General features: G+C 44.8%; 1 protein-coding gene across 8 annotated transcripts in view; it reads left to right on the plus strand.

Annotated features, from left to right (window-relative positions):
• mid2 (midline 2) overlaps window positions 1-5,094 on the plus strand; it is an 88,066-nt gene extending 82,972 nt beyond the window's left edge. For all 8 annotated transcript variants that reach the window (XM_077021723.1, XM_077021721.1, XM_077021722.1 and 5 more), the window contains 2 exons: window positions 2,604-2,811; window positions 3,141-5,094. In XM_077021723.1, coding sequence (XP_076877838.1) covers window positions 2,604-2,811; window positions 3,141-3,543 — 611 coding nt within the window. In that variant the 3' untranslated portion in view covers window positions 3,544-5,094. The remainder of the gene's footprint in view (window positions 1-2,603; window positions 2,812-3,140) is intronic.
• Window positions 5,095-20,659: the final 15,565 nt, after the last annotated feature.

Genomic DNA, 20,659 nt, shown 5'->3' on the forward strand with positions numbered 1-20,659 from the left:
TTCTGTCCATGTAGCGGTCTGTTCTGTTCATGTAGCGGTCTGGTCTGTTCATGTAGCGGTCTGTTCTGTCCATGTAGCGGTCTGTTCTGTCCATGTAGCGGTCTGGTCTGTTCATGTAGCGGTCTGTTCTGTTCATGTAGCGGTCTGTTCTGTCCATGTAACGGTCTGTTCTGTCCATGTAGCGGTCTGGTCTGTTCATGTAGCGGTCTGTTCTGTTCATGTAGCGGTCTGGTCTGCTCATGTAGCGGTCTGGTCTGTTCATGTAGCAATCTGGTCTGTTCTGTTCATGTAGCGGTCTGGTCTGTTCATGTAGCGGTCTGTTCTGTTCATGTTGCGGTCTGGTCTGGTCTGTACATGTAGCGGTTTGGTCTGTACATGTAGTGGTCTGGTCTGTTCATGTTGCGGTCTGGTCTGGTCTGTACATGTAGCGGTCTGGTCTGTTCATATTGCGGGCTGGTCTGGTCTGTACATGTAGCGGTCTGGTCTGATCTGTAATGTAGCGGTCTGGTCTGTACATGTAGCGGTCTGGTCTGTTCATGTTGCGGTCTGGTCTGGTCTGTTCATGTAGCGGTCTGGTCTGGTCTGTACATGTAGCGGTCTGGTCTGGTCTGTTCGTGTAGCGGTCTGGTCTGTACATGTAGTGGTCTGGTCTGTATGTTTTCAGTAAAGATGTTCTGTATGTTTTCAGGTTTATGTTTTTTCAGGTGTATGTTTTTTCCCACAAAAAAATTATAATAATCATGTCTCTTTCACTTATTGTATTTTGTCTTGTTGTAATTTGCATGCTTTGTCAGCAGATGTTTTGATTTGATCTAATGGCAGCTGCAACCATAAGAATGCAGTAATGTTCCTGATAACAGGAACCATGCAGAGCCGCATACATGATGTCAAGGTGCCACAAGTGACCTTGTCCCCGATGTCCATCTGGCTGTGACTGCGGGATTTTACTGACAAAGCAGACATGTGTCCTGAATGGTGGCCACCACCTACTCAGAGTGCTCTCTCCAAAGGGTGACAGCAGAATTACCCAAGTCAAATTAGAAGGAGTGGAATAACGTCACAGTTATTGTCTTGCTTGTGTAGGAGCAGAATGGCAAAGGAAAGTCTTCTCTGACTCAAGCATTGCTTATGTTTTTGCCTTGAGCGCGTCCTTGCCGTGTTCCTCCAGACGTAGTGGTGCGCTGCCCTTCCCTGGCGTACACTAGAGCACGCCCACACCGTCTGCTGCTGGCCACCACCGTGCAGTGCGGATGGAGGGAGCGACTGTGTGGATGGGGGGAGCGACTGTGCGGATGGGTGGAGCGACTGTGTGGATGGGGGGAGCGACTGTGCGGATGGGTGGAGCGACTGTGCGGATGGGTGGAGCTACTGTGCGGATGGGTGGAGCTACTGTGTGGATGGGTGGAGCGACTGTGTGGATGGGTGGAGCGACTGTGTGGAAGGGTGGAGCTACTGTGTGGATGGGTGGAGCTACTGTGTGGATGGGTGGAGCGACTGTGTGGATGGGTAGAGCGACTGTGTGGATGGGTGGAGCTACTGTGTGGATGGGTGGAGCGACTGTGTGGATGGGTGGAGCGACTGTGCGGATGAGGGGAGCGACTGTGAGGATGGGTGGAGCTACTGTGCGGATGGGTGGAGCTACTGTGTGGATGTGTGGAGCTACTGTGTGGATGGGTGGAGCGACTGTGTGGATGGGTGGAGCGACTGTGTGGATGGGTGGAGCTACTGTGTGGATGGGTGGAGCTACTGTGTGGATGGACGCTGCAAGCTCAAACCATCCTTTTGTCTCAAAGGTGTTAAACCACCATAATGGGCTCTATGCATTTCACGTGTGTTTCCGCACGTGTGTGTCTGTGTGTGCGCCCATGTGTGTTTGCCCTGCTGCCTCTCGGACGCTCTGTCACCGAACAGCATGACTGTGTGTGTGTGTGTGTGTGTGTGTGTGTGTGTGTGTGTGTGTGTGTGTGTGTGTGTGTGTGTGTGTGTGTGCGTGTGTGTGTGTGTGTGGTGGGGGGGGGGTTTGTACGGCTGCATTCTCAGTGATAAGCAGCTCAACGATGAGGACGCGCTAATAGAACTGGCTCCAAGCAGCACGTAGCCGGGCAACCGCAGGACTCGGCGTCGTGGGAATGGGCGGGGGCAGCCGATTGTTTCGCTGAATTGTTGCTCATTATGGGATTGCTGGGCGAGCCTTGCACCCAGAACAAGGCTTCTGAAGAGAGACCCTCCTCGTCCTCTCACTCACTGTCCTCTCTCGACCTTGAATTTCCCAGTGCGTCTCACTGCAGGGACTGCACCAGAGTGGCAGCAGGACAGGCACAGTTTCTCTAACTCCTGTAAATAAATACATATCTAAAAATCACATGGACAAGATGTTGTTTTTTTCCTGTAGTGCAGAATGTGATACTGTTACTGTTTAAAATTTTCCTTCTTCTAAATTTCACATATACATTTGAGGCCTGTGGTTGCTAGTCTTTGACTGCATGTTTTGGTGTTTTCTGAAGCGTTTGTGGACGTGTAGTCCACCAGGCTGCCCCCCAGCCTCCGTTGTCATTCCACGTTCATGCTGTAGGGGGAGCTCACCTCCGGTCTCTCCTCCCCAGGCCAGCCCTTCAAGCTGGACCCGAAGACGGCCCACAAGAAGCTGCGGTTGTCCAACGACTGCCTGACCATGGAGAAGGACGAGAGCTCCCTGAAGAAGAGCCACACGCCGGAGCGCTTCAGCGGCACGGGCTCCTACGGCGCCGCCGGAAACGTCTTCATCGACAGCGGCTGCCACTACTGGGAGGTGCTGCTGGGGGCCTCCACGTGGTGAGTGGCAGCCCCGCTGCTCCATGGCAGCCATGCCAGGATGTGCGTTGCATACTGCTGTCAATTAGCATTTGCGCGAAAAATGCTACACGTGCTTTTGCTCGACCTGTTACAAAGGCTGTAACGGGTATGCGAAACACGTCCGCGTTTCCTCCACGGCTGGGTCTCAACCCACACGTCGGTTGTGCGTGTTATTGTATTTGCAAGCTGCAGAGATTAATTAATGTGCTTTCTTGAATAGCTTTCGCAGTATAATTAAACTACTCGAATTTTAGGCAGTCTGCGGGTTATTTTTTGCGAGGCACAGAACACTGTTCCCCTCCCCGCAGGTACGCGGTGGGCGTCGCTTACAAGTCTGCGCCGAAGAACGAGTGGAACGGCAAGAACTCCTCGTCATGGGTGTTCTCGCGGTGCAACAGCAACTTCCTGGCGCGGCACAACGGCAAGGAGGTCCTGCTGGAGGCCTCGCTACAGCTGCGGCGTCTGGGCGTGCTGCTGGACTACGACAACAACGCCCTCTCCTTCTACGACGCCATGAGCTCCCAGCACCTGCACACCTTCGACGTCTCCTTCCTGCTGCCCGTGGCGCCCACCTTCATGATCTGGAACAAGTCGGTGATGATCCTGTCCGGCCTGCCCGTGCCGGACTTCGTGGACTGCCCCGAGCATCAGGACGGCGTGTGCCGGCAGCAGGACTCCCCCTATGGCTCCACCTTGAAGAGCTGCAACTAAGCGCACCGACGTGGACGGACACTCCCCCCTCCCCGAACGCTCTGCAGCCAGGGGCTGCCGGTCTCTTTCTTCCTCCCTCCGCCTCCTCTCCCTCAAGCTACTGCTGGCAAATCGCTTTTGTTCGCTAGGATGGGATAGGCGGAGCTTGTCTTGAAGGGTGTGGCTTTGAGATTGTGGTCACAGACATTTTGAGTTTGGCGTTGGGTGGAGTAGTCGTGGATCATGAGCTCTATGATGTCAGCAGCTGAGAGGGGGTTTAAACGTGTAAATTATTTATGATCGATTTGAGTTGGTTTGCTTTTTTTTGGTTTACTGTATCCATTAAAGCACTTTTTAGATTAAACATGGCGCCCCTGGGTATAAAAAGACTTGATTCGGAACAGGGCTGGACACCCTTTGGATAGAATATAGTGGATTTATCTTCTATAGACAAAAGGATATGGATGTGGTGTTTCTACTGAGGTTACTATTTACTATCTGATGAAGCTTCAACTTTTTCCTATTCAGGGAGGACAAGGTGATCCTTTATTTGCAGTTTGTCTAGACATTTATAGCATGGTCTGTACTTCCTCTGTGATTTGTTCACACTCTATTGCTTTCATGTTTTGTTTTTTGTGAAAAGCATGATGGACCCACCGGTAACTTTTTAACATGTATCTATTAACATGTACCAACCCTATCTATGGATCTGAGCTTAGATCTTTAAAGTACTCTTAGAATACAGTGTACACTTCTTCAGTTATGGACTCATTTGAACCAGATGAAAGGAGGTTCTGATTATTGCGTTACTCGTAAGACAGGAAATCAGTTCAATGCTCTGTTTTCACATCGTGGTTTTTTAACATTTTGTGATCCACTTTCAGAAGAGCATCAAGGTGGACGTGGCAGGGTTCTTTTCTCCACAAACCCAACTTACCTGATTGATTTACTTCATTCCTGTCTTGAGTTCATGCCTCATGTTTGTTCTTCCTCAGTACAACATTCAGGGAGGAATTGGCAGGCGTGATATAGACAATCACTTGTACTAATGTGGGCAAGGAGAAGAAAAAAATAAGGTTTGTGTAGCAAGACAGCGTATATTTGCAATAGTTTGTTACACTTGACGTCCTCCGTGGAGCAGAAGTGTGCATCCATCTGAACACTGTGCAGGCTGGGGACCAGACTTGCTGCTGAGGACACTGTCCTGATGCAGCTCGAGACCCAAGGCACTGGCGTCTCGTCCCCTTCGCATTCTGTCCCTGCGTCCCCCTGGGCCAATATTCACCTCGTCCTTGCTCTTTCCAGCTTATTTCCTTTGGACTGAAATCCTAGCCCATGCTTCCGACTGATTGGACCAGCGCAGCTCTGACGAAGACCTCTCATTCCATCAAGGTTTGGAGAAGTTCCATCAGGGGGCTGCCTTCTTCTGAAGAGCAGCTTCTGTGAAGTGTCACTCATACCAAAATAAGACAAACGGAGGATCCTGATGCAGAAACTCGAAGAAATGGAAAGTTGTTAGAGCCTCCATTGTCACAAGAATTTCTAGAGCCCACTTCTGTATATACCAAACCTAGTCAATTAATTATTTATATATATATATATATATATATATATATATATATATATATATATATATATATATATATATATATATATATATATATATATATATATTATGTATGTATGTATATATAATATACATACATACACGCATAAATATAGAAGGGCTCTGCCAGCTTTCAGCTGTCCTACATATCATGCTTTATAATATTGCCAGCTGAATAATATGGATGGAATGGTGGACTATACACTTAGGAAAGCAATATGAGTGGATTACAACAGGCCAGTCTATTTTGAACATTACCATTTTTACCATTGCCGAAAAATCTGTGTGAACACATTTGACTTAATCTCGGTCAACACAATAGAGAAACATTTCCAGAGCCATTAGGTGTGTGGAAATTGAAAGCAATGCTTTTTCAAAATGTCTCGGTCTTCGTGAGGGTTGTTGAACTTGGAGTTTAACAGGTTCGGTCTGTTGGGTCAAGTGTGTTTCACAGGGACCCAGAATGCCATTTGGACCCGGTTGGAACCACTTCCCTCAATGCTCTGTGCTGTTTTATAGAAGATGTGCTCATGGATAATGTCCAGCATTGATATCACTGATAGATCTGTGATACTGCACATCAGGTTTACAATTTGCTGTGCATTTCTCTATGCTTAATACTATAGACTAATGAACTATTTACATTTCCATTGTTCGGTGATTATTTTTTACATCTCAAAGAAAAAACAAATGACTACAACCCATCTTTATTAGATGATCAGACACTAGTGTGCTCATCATAATGCTTCTGTTTCAATAAATCTATGAATTTTAGCAAGAAAAGAATGTAAATCATAGGGGGAAATATATATTATATAAAATTGTATAATATACAAATCTATATATATATATATGAATTATTGTTATTTATGTGAGCTGAAGTCCAATTAAAAGTCTGATCCTAAACAGCTGTTGAATGCTGGGTTTTGTTGCCCTGTCTTTGCCTTCTTACGTCCCCCACACACACAGATCGTTTCGTAGAAAGAGGACACTTGTGTTGCCAGGCCGGCATGCCCCCAAGGCTGCAGACATGAGAGGCCAGAGAGGGGCCTGCTGCTTCGTGGCTTGTGGAGCGCCCACAGACGGGCGCCGGGGCATCGCCCGAGCTCCTCGGCTGTCGCGCCTGGCACAGGACACATGTAGGCTTCTTCAACAGCAGAAGCACAGGCCCTGAGGTCAAGTTTCACAGTGCAATAATGGAGCATGCGCTGGGACGTGAGGCACAGACGAACTGGACCACCAGATCCATATCGAACTGGAAATGCATGAGGTTACGGGACTGTTCCTACCGCACGTCCGTAAAATACTGATGGAAACTGCTAAAAGCTGGAGACGAGTACTATTTATTAATTAGTCGAACCCCCAAAAAAACTTTTTAATAATTCATATTTATGCTTGTGTTCCGTTTTCCTGCATTCTAAAGTAAATAACAGTCTGGCTGGCTTATTAAACCCGTTGCTAAGCGCTGTCTTTCAGGAGCCGTTCGGTATTGTTTTCTCTCCTCGTGCACTGGTGCAGTCACAGCGGAGACTGATTATGGTGTTCCTTAGTAATGGTGCTTATCACAGCCAACACGCCAGAGCATGGAAAATCACGTCTACTCTTCAATGAGACACAAGCCCCTTTAATTGCCAACGCCCACACCCCCCCCCCCCCCCCCCTCCCCCACCATCCCACGGTCGTGAAGGTTCCAAATTGAAACATTCGATGTCCGTAAAGGCACGGGGAATCTCAGCAGAAATGGTAAAAGATTCGAACGCAGGAACAGCAGATGTAGGAGCCGTTATTGCAGAATGTGTGATGCAATGCTGGCCAAGCGCCACTCACTCTGTGCCAGAACAGCTGAACTGCAGTCAGGCTCGGCGCCGGGTTCTCCAGGCTGGGGAGGGAGTGTTTCTCAGGATTTATTGTCCTCACCGACACACCTTCAAGGATGACGGGCAGTTAGCTCCTTCACCATCACGTGTCAGATTGAGACTTCTTTGGTGAGATGCTACTCTACTGAAGCATTCCATATCTCACTAATCCCCAAACTGTATGCCTCTATAGTATTTCATTACTCAGGCTCATGGCAAACATCTATTTTTACTCTCCACTCAGTCCTCAAAGCCAGTAGATAGCTGGGTACGGAGTGGAACATAAATTCACCCTAATGAGTTTGAGAAGCACCCAGCACAGACCGTTTTGAATTACAAATTCTCAGTGGCTTAGGGTTGCGACTCCATGTTCTACTCGAGATGATAAAACACGATGTACGTGTGTTAGAGATTGGCCACTAGCTAAACCTGGTGTTCATTCTCCTTCTTCTCCCCATCACCCACCATGTGGTAGGAGCTCAGCATAATTACATTTCTAATTGCACGAGTAATGAGAGGCCCGACAAAGCTCATTATGTCATTTGTCAGCCTGTTCTCTAATGTGGTGTAAAACAACAAATTAATTAGACCTGCCAGAAAGTACCTTTAAGCAGTGCTGAATTTGTTTCCTAAAATTCACTTACGAGTCATAACGGCACAATTGGACTTCAAGTACCTACCTTGCCAGATGCAAGTTAAAGCTATTGTCTGATTTTAGAACCAAAATATTGGAAAGGTGCAGCTTTTTCACTGTAAGATTAAAGAAAGCACCGACTATTCTCTTCACTTTTCTACTGTAAATGCAGCTAGCCAGGATCCTTGTGCTTACATTGATTGTAGTATTTTCAGTCATTAAGGGATAAAGCACAATGCATGGACTTATACTGAATTCTAGCCTTCAACATCCTTCAGTTTGCATTAAATTATAATTCAATTCACCGTTTGTTTAGGTGTCAGTATAACTGTCTGTCACTCAGAAGTCCTGCCCAGTGCTGACACCTACAGCCTGCTCATTCCCTACTAAAAATCACTGTTGGCGTTTGAAGTTGAAAATCCACATTGGGTTTTTCCCCTTCACCCCCAAATCAGTTCTGAATGTAAAAAGCTCCATTAAGGCTAATGTCATTTATTCACTGCATGCAAGACTCACATTAACAGCATTAGCCAGTGGTGTAACAGGGGCTTCATGACGACGCCCTGCAGTGGAGAATGTGCAACAATGCACAAAGGGCTACACAGGCCTACACCTGCAACAGCTGCACCACCCTGATGTCACCCTGACAACACCGTCACATGGCTACAGAAGTCCACTTTAGCACCATCTGTTCCAGGGCAGACAGACTCTCTCACATACCCTGCTCTCAAATACCCTGCTCTCTCTCACATACCCAGCTCTCAAATACCCTGCTCTCTCTCACATACCCTGCTCTCAAATACCCTGCTCTCTCTCACATACCTTGCTCTCAAATACCCTGCTCTCTCTCACATACCCTGCTCTCAAATACCCTGCTCTCTCTCACATACCCTGCTCTCAAATACCCTGCTCTCTCTCACATACCTTGCTCTCAAATACCCTGCTCTCTCTCACATACCCTGCTCTCAAATACCCTGCTCTCTCTCACATACCCTGCTCTCAAATACCCTGCTCTCAAATACCCTGCTCTCTCTCACATACCCTGCTCTCAAATACCCTGCTCTCTCTCGCATACCCTGCTCTCAAATGCTACAGCAGCAGAATGTTGGTGGTGAATATTTGAGTGAGGACATGAGGACGTGGTAGAGTGAACGGAGCTTTCTGAATATTAGCACAGCGATTCTTCCGTACTGGTTCATTATACATGCTCTCTTTATGATACACTTAGATCTTATAATATACATTTGAGGATTGGGATCACTGAGGCAGTTCTTGTATGAATTGGAAAATTGTTTCATGTGAGTTCAAGACTGCTGTACTCTCTTGTTGGTTAGAACGGGAAATATGAAAGCACAATATGTCTTTTTATACGCTGTATGTACTTAATGCTTCAAAGTGGTTAAGGTCACATTTACAATGGAAATATTTGTAAAATCCAGGTAAAATGAGTCTATTAAATATACATGTATTTAAGGTCATAAATGAACTGCAGAAGTGATCCGCGGCTGTGATGCATTACATTCTCTGTTCAACCCCGTTCGAGTCTTGCTCAGAACTCCAGAACTCAAGCTGCGGCGCTGGAAAGTGTTTAGCAGAACACTCCCCGTCTTTAAGGAATAACTCATTGCCCCGCGGACTGGAGGCCTGGCTTCCAGTCGACACACTGATGGAGCTGAGCCCTGAATTGTGGCCAATGAGCATCTATGCAGACAGAAGATCATTACTCAGTCTAGATTAATCTCGCAAGAGGACATCAATCTCTGCAGCCACCCATGTATCGCTGTACCTCCCGCCTTTATGGCTGTGGCAGACAGAAACTTATGGCCCTGTCTTATTCCAAGATCCCAGCATAATCCTTGGCAGAGGAAGGCCACCAAAGTATAGAAGGTTGAGCATAAGGCACGAGTAGGTGCGTGTGTGTCTCCGATAAAAAAACTTCTATCTTTGGATTTTACTTCAGTTGATAGTACCTGAGGCTATCACTTCATCTATTCCTCTCTTGGGATGTGACCTTGTTCTGAGGTTGTATTTGATATGGGGATTTTATTTCGATCAACCTGCACCTGTGCTGAACTTTCCCTCCACCACAACGTTGTGTTTCATATCGAGCAGCTGATACCAGCAGAGTGAAATAGTTGTCTCCTGAGCTGTTACACAGCTGCACTGTGGTTGCTCTCAGTCAAGCAGAGCACTGAAAAAACCCTCCCCACTTCCTGCTTTTCCAAGCACTGATCTCAGGAGGACCTCCGGAAGATCTCAGGAGGTTCTGAGCCTGCTCATGACGTTCTGGGGTCAACCAGAGGTTCCCTCCCAGATTAGAGGACATCATGAAATGATACACAGAAAATTTTAATGAAACTGCAGATGTTCATATAATAGATACTAAGCGATTGTCCTCCCTAATGTTCTAGGACCAGACTCCTGTCTTTTCAGACCACTTTGGGCCCAATTATGTTAGTCCAAACCCATCACAGCTGGGATGTCTGATTAAAGATCAGTCCACCCTAAGGAACAGGGAAATATGGTGCGGTGGAAGTGAGAAGTAAAGAGACTCTGTCTGCTTCTCTCTGCATGCACAATGAACAATGGCTAATAAATCTGAGCAGACACTACCCTTTCCACCCATTTTCCAAATGTCAAACTAATTTCACACCATCCTTGGAGTGAGTGTATTGAACATTCTCTGACATTCTCTGTCGAGTTTTGAAACACGACGTGTGGGTAACCTACACTGATGAAAACAGGACATCTGACAGTATTCCAAATGAAGCTCATGTAGACATCAGATCCAGTCTGTAAAATCCAGAAATGGCTGTGAGAAACGCTGCGAGCCGATACGCGCTTCACACATCCACCGAGACAAACCAAACCTTTCGTGCATGATCTCCGGGGTTAGCCTGGCAGTAATTTGAATGTCAACCGATGAATGCATGAGATGAAGCACCTGAGCTTCTTGATCTCAGAGCACATGTTCACGGGGAGGCAGTGCTCCAAAAATACCTCTTGGTCCCTTGGTGGCTGAAACTTCTCTGGCCTCCCAGGTTCTGCCTAACCCTTTGATATTTAAACAAATCAACCTTTCGTGTGAGTAAGGAAAGATTAACTACAAATTTATTCAGGGCTGTTTATCTAATTACTTCCAGAGCTTCCAATAAACAAGCTAAACAATCTTGCTAGCTTTTGAATTTGGTTTTGCAGAACTGGGATCCTGGGATTGCAAGGATTTTGAGAAAATTCAAATGGGTTTTGGAGAAACCTTTACCTTAAACACAGATCAGGCTATGTTGCATACTGTAAGAATACAGTAGATCTTTCAGACATGCACAATAGAATTACCGTACACAGATGCTAGTCTACGTCCGTTACACCAAATAACAAGTGAATGACCGTCTTGAAGAAAAACCGTGGCGGGTTACGTAGCTGTACATTTTTTCAGTCATCAGGCCGTTATGACGGTGGTATGGACCACAGATGTGCTGGGTCTGGTGTCGCCCTGCTCATTTAAACAGTACCTCATCACCATTAAAGCCCAGTTTGTCCCTGTGTGTCAGCTCAGTGCAGATATATCATCACATTATCCCTAGAAGCCAAAATGGCTTTAGAAAGCAGTTTCGTAACACTGAGTCATTGATCAGCTTTGGGAACCTGCAGTGAGGGTGAAGGAGTGCTAATGCCAGCACACAGCAGGAAGCTACTGTTGTGCTTCCTGGGAGATACATGCGGCCCCCTGACACAACCCAACACAGCCAGGGGGGCGACCGGGAGGCTCTACCTCTCCACCGACCCCTCTGTGCACTACGCCATTGCCTTCTGCCTTTACAGGGCCACATACCATGAGTCTCAGCGCCGACGTGATGCAAACAAATAAGAGAGTTTTGTAAAACCAATTCAGATGATGATGTGTATTAAAGCACAGTTGGTTTTTGCAATATATATGTTTTGTAATTAGTGTCTTGGAGGAAAAAAAGGCAGTTGTCATGCTCTTCTGGAGTATGAGTGTGATATTTCATTAGCTCTGTGCAGCGTAAACATACTCTTATGTAATACTGTGTGAGCATGGGCATCTATAATAAAGGGCAGAAATAAACTGCTGTCTGGAACAAAGAAATTTGGATTAAGTGAAATGTTTTTGGTACTAACACATCAACATACTATAATGCCGATTATATTCCAAGATCAAGCTATTAGCATGCGAGTAAGCACACATCTATGATGCATCCATGACACGTCTGTTCACATCCATGACACCTTGTCCGTGTTAACCGGCTGTAATAGGTTTGATTATGGGAAATTGGTTGTACCATTCTAGACTTCTGTTTCTCAAGGAGGTCAAGGACAAACAGCAGGACGGCGGTCCCTGCAGTGAGGCGCTAACGCTCATGGTCTGGATGATTCATGAGGCAGCTCAAGTATGTGTCAGGTTATCGCCCAAGGCAGATGCAACGGCAGGTCTATGATAGCCGCGTTCTCCAGCACACGCTCTTCGATGTGGCCACAGTACCTTAGGTCCTCTGTCACTCATGCGAGGAAGACACACTTCCCAATAGCTCATTATACTTCCATATATTTCATTTACCTCTTAGCCAGAGCTGTGGGAAACGAGGGTGTATTTCTCTCTCCCGTGATTGGCAGCCGTCTGTGCTGCCCCAAAGGATGATGGACTGCTGCGTCGGCCCTGACCCGCTTGAGCGAAGAGTACACCACAGCACGACATTAAAACAAGTTCATTTGGAAGTGGAGCTGACAATGTGAAGCTTGTTGTCTTCCCACTGCAGGCCCTTACGCTAACACCAAATGAGCTACTCTTTGAAAATAAGTGTAAGTCAGAGAGAGGTGAGGAAAAAAATATTTTATCCAACACATAAAAATGTTTTTTTTAAGTTAGCTGGTTGCTCATTATCACACAATCCCAAATTCACAAAAGCATTTGTGTAAAATGCAATCAGAAAACCTTCAACACAAGGTATAGTGCAGACCTGTGAATATATCCCAGACATTCACTTACAGCTAGAAGAAGATTTATAGGGCCACAGATCAAACTGTAGTCCATCCATCTCAGTGTCCTGCAAAAGAGTGTTCAAGAGTGAGTGTGTGTATTTGAGTGAGAGTAAGCTAGTAAGCTAACGAAATTTCCCAAAGCAGCAAAACATTATGAATGAACACAGATGGCAGAAGGGGCAGAAATGGAGACATGCAACATTAAATTACAATGTTTAGGGATTTGTTGAGAATATTGTTACCTGCTGCTGTCTTGCTGTAAGTAACCTTACATTTGTGTCCTCATTTATCATTCGGGGCATGTCTACTGGCAAACATTCATGTATAAAGGATGATGAAAATTAAGACAAACTCGAAGCAGCGGAAAATCAAGAAAACACCACAGCACAGATTTATCCACACAGCAAAGCTTACAACACATGACAAATAGATCATCTTACAGATGCTGTAATTGCCATGTTTTCCTTAATCGTGAACAGTTTAAGGAGCATCGTGCCCCACATCACACTAAGAAAAGGCTTAGTGTAGCATTTCCACAGAGCAAGACAAACCAAACCCAAATTTAGACTAATATGCTGCCAAAGTGTTTGTGATATTCCATGGTGCTGAGCTTTCTAAAGAGCTGGGATAAGATCTTAAATCAGTTTTTGAAGGGATTAAAGTAACTGAAGCCTGTAATGTATTGAAATTACTCTTGCAGATGTAACATGAGCCTACAAAATAAACAGGAACAGAGAATTGCTGGTAAATTGGCTTTCTAAATTCACAGTGTATTATCCAAACTTCATTTGCAGGCAATATTAGATTTTTGGTTGTATGGTGTAAAAGTGTGTGCCTTAAAAGTGAATGGCTAATGCATTGTTTTTATTGGAATTTTGGATATGGCGTGTATGTGCTCTGTGTGTGTGTGTGTGTGTGTGTGTGTGTGTGTGTGTGTGTGTGTGTGTGTGTGTGTGTGTGTGTGTGTGTGTGTGTGTGTGTGTGTGTGTGTGTGTGCGCGCGCGCGCGTGTGTGTACACTCCACAATATCTAAGTGCAGTGAATAACAATGTCAGCTAGTCTTATTTTACAGATTACATCTCATTTCTATTATCTGAATGTATATCACTTCTCTACTACATCCTACATCTCCAACGCTGCGACTCCAGTTCCAGTTATGCGATTTGGAGTCACTCTTAAGAGGTCGCAGCGTTAGAAAAATGACACGACAGAGCTGGAGCAACATGCTACACTGAACTAGAACAGTGTTACTAATCTAATCCTAAACCTCTAAAGAACACCTATAAACAAATATTGTTTATTTGTTGTACCAGTACTTTTAAAGTGATTTTATCTTCCACCAATCAACTTACTTGTGATATTTCATTACTATTACCACCATGACCCCTTTAATCTCCGAATAGTAAAACCATCTTGTCTAGACCAGCATTCTGATGGCAGTGCAAACTTTTGATGGAATACGGAGGAATGGTGTAGCTGGGCCTGAGGAGAGGAGACCGGGAGGGGACCTGCTTTTCCTCCCTATCAGAGTCTAGCTTATTTTCCAGTCCCCTGCTGTTACCCCTGTGCGCTCACTAAAAGGACAGCCGCTCGCCGTGCATTCACAATCAGAGCTTGAGTGCACCTCTGAAAAACATGGAGGCATATACACTTCATACCATGAGATGTTCCTGACAGTGACCTTGTGTATGGTAGCATCAGTCAGACTGTCAGTTGAAAATGTGCCACTGCGTGTTAAATGGTGTTCAGAATGCAGATCAGAAAGATGCCAGTTTGGACAATCATGTAAATGTTTTTTGTGTTAGTAGAACCATCTCCCTCCAGCTATAATTAAGAGAAATGAATCCCATTATGGGGTTCATTTGAAAACGTTGTTAGCATTTCAATTCACAGGACATGAAAGATGCTTGACATCATTACACTTTGGGTTTCGTTGTTGTTTTGTTTTTTTCAGAAAGAGTTGTTTTCTCATTCACCAAAGTATCTGAAATCGGCATTGTGCTAACAAAGGCTCATTCAAGCGATATTGTGTAATACAAATGAAATTGTTCAGTGTCTGATTCTGCCTTTGATAAAGTTAAAGATTATTTGATGATGCATTGAATTGCAAAATATTATTTCTATCCCTGTGAAAAGAGGTGCTTCTTATTAAAGGATTCAATTTTCAACTCTTTTTATCTTCCACTGTTTCAACATGAACTAGAATCCCCTTGTGCAATAGGTTCAAAACACTAACAGAACAATCAACATTCAAAAATAAATTGACTTTGTTTTTCTTTATCTCTGTATTCTTACATAAAGTCACTAGATATAAGTTCTATGGAAAGTTGTATTCAGAGCACAAAGATAACCATCATTGGAGAAGAAAATGAATAGACCTGCATGGAACGCAAATTCAGCTAAATCTAAGATACTGACCAACTACTTTGTCAGTATCTTAGATCTCTGATATCCAAGGTATGATTCATAACATCAGGCCTTTATGGTTTCTTGAGGTTTTAGTCTCTTCAACTAAAGGTACGTCACCCTTTGGCAACCATGTACACAGGGCTCAGTTTGAGGGGGGATGCAAAACAATGTCACCCCCCTCAGTAAAAATAAAAAGACAGGAACCACCCTCCTTGTAAAATTGCCATTCCCCCTTAGCATTCCCATTTTATTAGTTTTGTTATATCACTTATATTTCATATCTTTAAGTGAGTTCTTCAACCCAGATCCTCCATTTTGAAAACAGATTCTTTCCCCTATACAGTGGAGAATGTGGTTCAGCATGTAGTTCAGATGTAGACAGGAAGAAGATAAATTACTAATCCCCCCTCCTCCAGTCTCTCAGGTGAAACTGACAATCCACCTGTTTGGGGTGTGGGGGTGTTGTTTTTTTATTGAATCAACGCATATACCTCAGGCTTAAAGACTGAGCTAAAGCCCAGAAGTGATGTGTCTGCCTTTGGCAAAGAATAACTGAGGCAAAAAAATGTTTTATTCCAAAAATATATTCTAAATTTGCACTATTTACATATTCAAGGGAGGCAGTAGCTTCCTTCTGTTCTGAAGAGGCACATTTGTTTTGTTGACACATTCTTGAGGAGTAATTCCCCCTCCCAAGGAAGATCTGTAACTTTCAAAAGCCAGGGCACCCAAAAGATTGTTTTACACAGATTCTTGAGTGCATCAAAAAGATTACTCACAAATACAACTGAGTTCATAATGTCACAGGAACCATTTAACTGGATAGATGGCAAAATTGGATTATTAACACTCAAAAACCTTAAGTGTCCTCAGCATTTCTTTTTCTTCTGAAGTTGACTCATGAGGTTGTATTTTCACTGTTGGGACATCCACTTGGTTCAGGCTCCTCTGAGAGCTCTTTAGAAAGAGATTATGTGCTGTCAAAGCCAAAGAGGTCATATAACACTACACTCTGACACTACAATCTCGTACTCAATGCATTGTATGATACTGGCCTCTCAAGAATTGGATTAAAGGATCTGAAGCAAAAAAGAGAACTTGATTCGGTAAGCCCTCCTGGTGGATCCTCGAAACTGGATGGCCTGTAGAAGCTTTCTCCAATAGTTTGTTCAATCTTTCTGTTTTTAGGTGAACTGGGATGTTGAAATTCTGACTTAATTTTATCGGTGCACAACATGTCCATTGCTATTATTGAGCACACCCAGCACAAGCCCCTAAGGACTCTCCCTCCCATCAGCTGGTTTGGTGTTTCAATGAAACTGCAGAACTTGAATGAGAGCCATGACCGCATTTATCAGCTGACAGGGACACCACAGCCCCATGAGCGTTCTACACAGTCTTCTCCACTGGACAAGCAGGTATCAGCTGGAATGAGGTGGTTTCTTTCCCTGTCAGCCAGCCCTCAGGATTAGCATCAGATCAGCCCAACGCCTCGGCCACCTTCACCTTTTACCTCATCATCACTTCCATCCCCCAGAGAGCCCCCTAAGAAGCATCAGGCTCCATCACCACATCTCAGAGCAGCTCCTCACCCACCAACAAAGGCAGCAGGAGTTCCCCCTCCCACCACCATCTGCTGTAATAAAGGAAAAAACCCCAGTTTCAAGCAGTGTGTCACGTTGGTATTCTTCAGTTTCCAGTATGTTTTCAAATATCAGATCCAGTGTGTACATGTAACCTCTTCCATTCCAGTGCTTATCAGAAACTGACAGAATTGGGAGTAGGCCTATGTGAAATACTGCAGATTGGATACATTTGAAGTATTGCTTTTGAAGCTTACACCACAGTTAAGTGGTTAGTTAGCTAAGTTAGCTTATTTCAATAAAAAGTTCCCTAACACGTTTCAGCTAATTAATGATTTTATTACAGCCCATGTGCTTGATTTTATTCTCATAACTGAAACATGAAATGAATATAGTGCTACAACTGTATTAACTGAATTAGCTCCACCAAACTTCTACTTTATAAACATTTCCCAGGCCAGCCAGAAAGGTGAACATAGAGTGGTTCTATTTAATATTTCTTTCCAATGCCAGCAGTTATCATTTGATCATTTTACATCCTTCAAATATGTCTGTGCAGTTCTGAAATGAGTGCCAGGAATATTACTACCAATTGTCTACAGTCATCTGAAGTACAATGCAGATTTTATTGCTGAATTTCAAATGTTTTCTTTTAGTTCCTCTGACTGAACATGTTGGTTTGCTGGTGATTTTTAAAAGAATGTCAGTCCCAGGGACAATTATGTCAAGGATCTCTGCATTTGATCTTTCACACACCCTCATATCGTCTCCCCAGATCAGCCTCAGTTAAGGATGTAGCTTTCAAATCATTTCTATGTTCTTTCATACGTGTGTGTCTCAGGAGTGAGGAGTGAGTGAAACAACAGGTTAGAGCTTCTTTGTTTTGTTTTTTTTGTTTTGTTTTTTTTTTAACACACACACGCTTGCCAACTGAGCTGCAAAACAAAGGAAGTCCATGAGATGGACAACCAACCAAACTGATCATCTGGCAAGCTTGGACTTGAGCAGAAGGATGCAGGCTTGAAAGTGAGCAAGGAGTGCTTGGAATTCTGGGGATTTATTTTGGTCAGTGATCTCAAAGGGGCGTTGGCTGCCCTGTAGCCAGTGTCTCCACACCTCCACTCCTCAAAGACCAATTTCATGGCTAGCAGCACCTCAAGCCCTTCGCGCTTCAAGTACGGCTCGGCTTGACGCGCTATCCCTCAAGATTCATGGAAGACATGCGACAAGATGTTTCTCTGTCCTGGCTCCCAGATGGTGGAACGAACTTCCACTGGCTATCCGAACAGCGAACTCTCTCGCGGTTTTTGAACGCAGACTGAAGACCCATCTCTTTGTAAAGCACTTATAAGCACTAATCTACTGAAGCACTGGTATAAATCGTAATTGCACCTTATCTCTGGGAACACTTGCTAATTATTGCACTCATACTGTATGTAGTCTTGTAGGTATTTCAGTCTTGCTAGGTATTGCTCTGTGTCTAATCTTATATTTTGTTGTCTTGTTTCTATGTATCAGCACTGGCAACTGTTTATGGCAGTGCTTGAGCTCGAATAGTTTGGACTTAAACCTGTTTATACTAGATAGAGATGCATATTCTGACTATACACTTAGCACTTTTGTAAGTCGCTCTGGATAAGTGCCGTAAATGTAAATGTAGTAGCTCAGTCACAAACACTGCAGATGGCCAGGGTGCTTTTTACAATAGTAAACCATGCTGGCTTGATCTTGAGGCTCACACCAGACCACTTCAATAACATCCTGCCCACTCATGCCAGAGGGATCCAGCTGGATGATAGTAGCAGGATGCTGAAGGACAGGAACAGTAGAGAATGCCTCTCTGAGGGTGGTGAATCTGTTATTGGTCACTGGTGACCGGATTAGTCAGGCCTGTTGGCCTTGGGAGAGGTTGGGGCACATTTTACACTTTTGAGTTTGACAAGGCACTAAAACGTGTCAAACATCACAACAGTTAATCATAAATAGATCATACCATATCATTTAAAAAGCAATTTAGGTGACCTAACTGTGACTCTGACCCGAGTGGCTCACTCGAGTGCCCATCTCAGGATAATGGATCCTTAGGACTTAGAAGGACTTAGAAGAAATGGTTAATAAGAGCATCAAGATAGATGATATCAACTCCAAGCAGGTTAAAGGTTAAGACTGTACTGATGTTTTGCCCAGATATTAAGTGGAGTATTAAGTTATCCTCTCCTTGCTCCGATATCCATTGTCTTCATGCCATTCATAGTCAGTGAAAACTCCCGTCCCCATACAGCCACAGAACAAGGTTTTCCGGGTCAGACCCATGACAGTAAGGTAATCAGCATTTCACATGAATAGAAGGAAGATATAAATACAGACTATTGCACTGGAGAGTGTGGAACACTGAGTGCACATTGTGGATCAGTCAAGCTCACGGACAGAATCTACATAGGAACTCAAAGGACCTGGTTTAAAAAAAAGAAAGAAAAAAACACCCAAATGAAATAGGGTCTAGAAATAGGGTCTAGCAGTGACTAGGCCATATGAACCAGGTGGAAATAGGGGCAGTAGATGGGGGTACTTCCAACAGGTTGTTCAACGCAGGCAACGCAGGTGTAGACGCAGGTGTAGACGCATCCACCTCAAAGAAATCACTGGCAGAGTCAGGAGAGGTGGAGGGATGGATGCGATCCTAAGCCAAAGCTTCCTGAATGTACCACTATGACCAATTGTAGTAGAAATAAATGCCACCTCACTATAGTGCCACCACACCGAGATCTCGGGCCATTCCCTGGGCATGAAATCTCCCAACCACATAAGGGTTCAGGGCCCTGGCCAAAAGAGAAACACTCTCACCATCACATGGAGACCAAGAATGTTCTGGATTCCCTCTCACCTTTGTATCACTCTTTATGTGGCCATTAGCTGAGGGAGGCCATAGATGGCAGGAAACCCAAACATGGTCCCCCACTCTATATGCTGATCAGCTGGGAGCAAACAGTCCAGTGCTGGTGTGGGAACTCCTCGTCAATGTGGCTGAAGGGAGGGAATTTTACTCCAGAAGACAACATAGCTTAATGCAAGCTCATGTAGACACTTCAACTCCTCGTGGCAAGCATGCTGTGCCTGAAGGTCTTTCCTCAGTTCCTCCACAAAACACACCCATGTGGGCCTCCTCGTTCCAGCAGGAACCATGTGGAACTCTAGGGCTCAAACACAGAGCAGGAGTGCATCCTCAGCTGACTCAGGGCCTGACTGCAGGCTGCACTGAAGTTCAGATGGTGAAACACTGGCTTTAACTGCTGCACACTCAGGGTAAAAATGCCTCCGCAGCGTTTTAGCTCTCCTGAAGAGCCTACAGATCATGAATTTAGCATAGACTTGTATCTCTGGCTGGTAAGCAAAATAAATTTTGCTTTGGACCAAAAGGCCACCCCAAGGTCAACACTTTCAGGATAGCAATGTGGTAGGAGTTTAGCCTGGAGGGCAACAGGTGAAACGATACAAGCAGGTCAGTGGATTTCACCGACTGCCCCAGCACTTGCTGTTTGGAAGCAGCAGCAGTGCTTTGCAGGGCAGATGCAGATGCCTTGGTCAGGCAGGTCTCAGCCTCTGCATAGTCATTCCCTCAGTTTCACATTCTGTGCAAGGAGCTATTGGGATCAAGCAGACATAGAGCAACAGGCAGGCGCTTACTTAATAACCATCCGCTCACCAAGCAAACAAAATAAAGTCGGTCTGTGAAAAGGACAACTAACCATACAAATGATCAGGGAAGCGCAGAAGCAAGACGCAAACTTGGAAACCAGCCAGTTAGTGGTAAGCTTACTAACAGCTAATACAAAGCGCTATAGCTGCCAACCCTCAGGAATAAATAGGGGACTTTAAACAAGGGACAGGTGATAGTGATCATTGGTAATAGACAGGTGATTTGGACTGAAGACGTGATTGGCATGTGTGACTGGTGAGTGCAGAGTGGTCAGTGTGTGTAGGTGTGTGTGGCTGAATTATGGAAGAGAATGTACCAGTTATATTCATGTCATGACATCATCATCAATTTCTC

The sequence above is a fragment of the Brachyhypopomus gauderio genome, chromosome 11 (genome assembly GCF_052324685.1).
Source record: "Brachyhypopomus gauderio isolate BG-103 chromosome 11, BGAUD_0.2, whole genome shotgun sequence".
In the NCBI taxonomy this organism is placed as follows: Eukaryota; Metazoa; Chordata; class Actinopteri; order Gymnotiformes; family Hypopomidae; genus Brachyhypopomus; species Brachyhypopomus gauderio.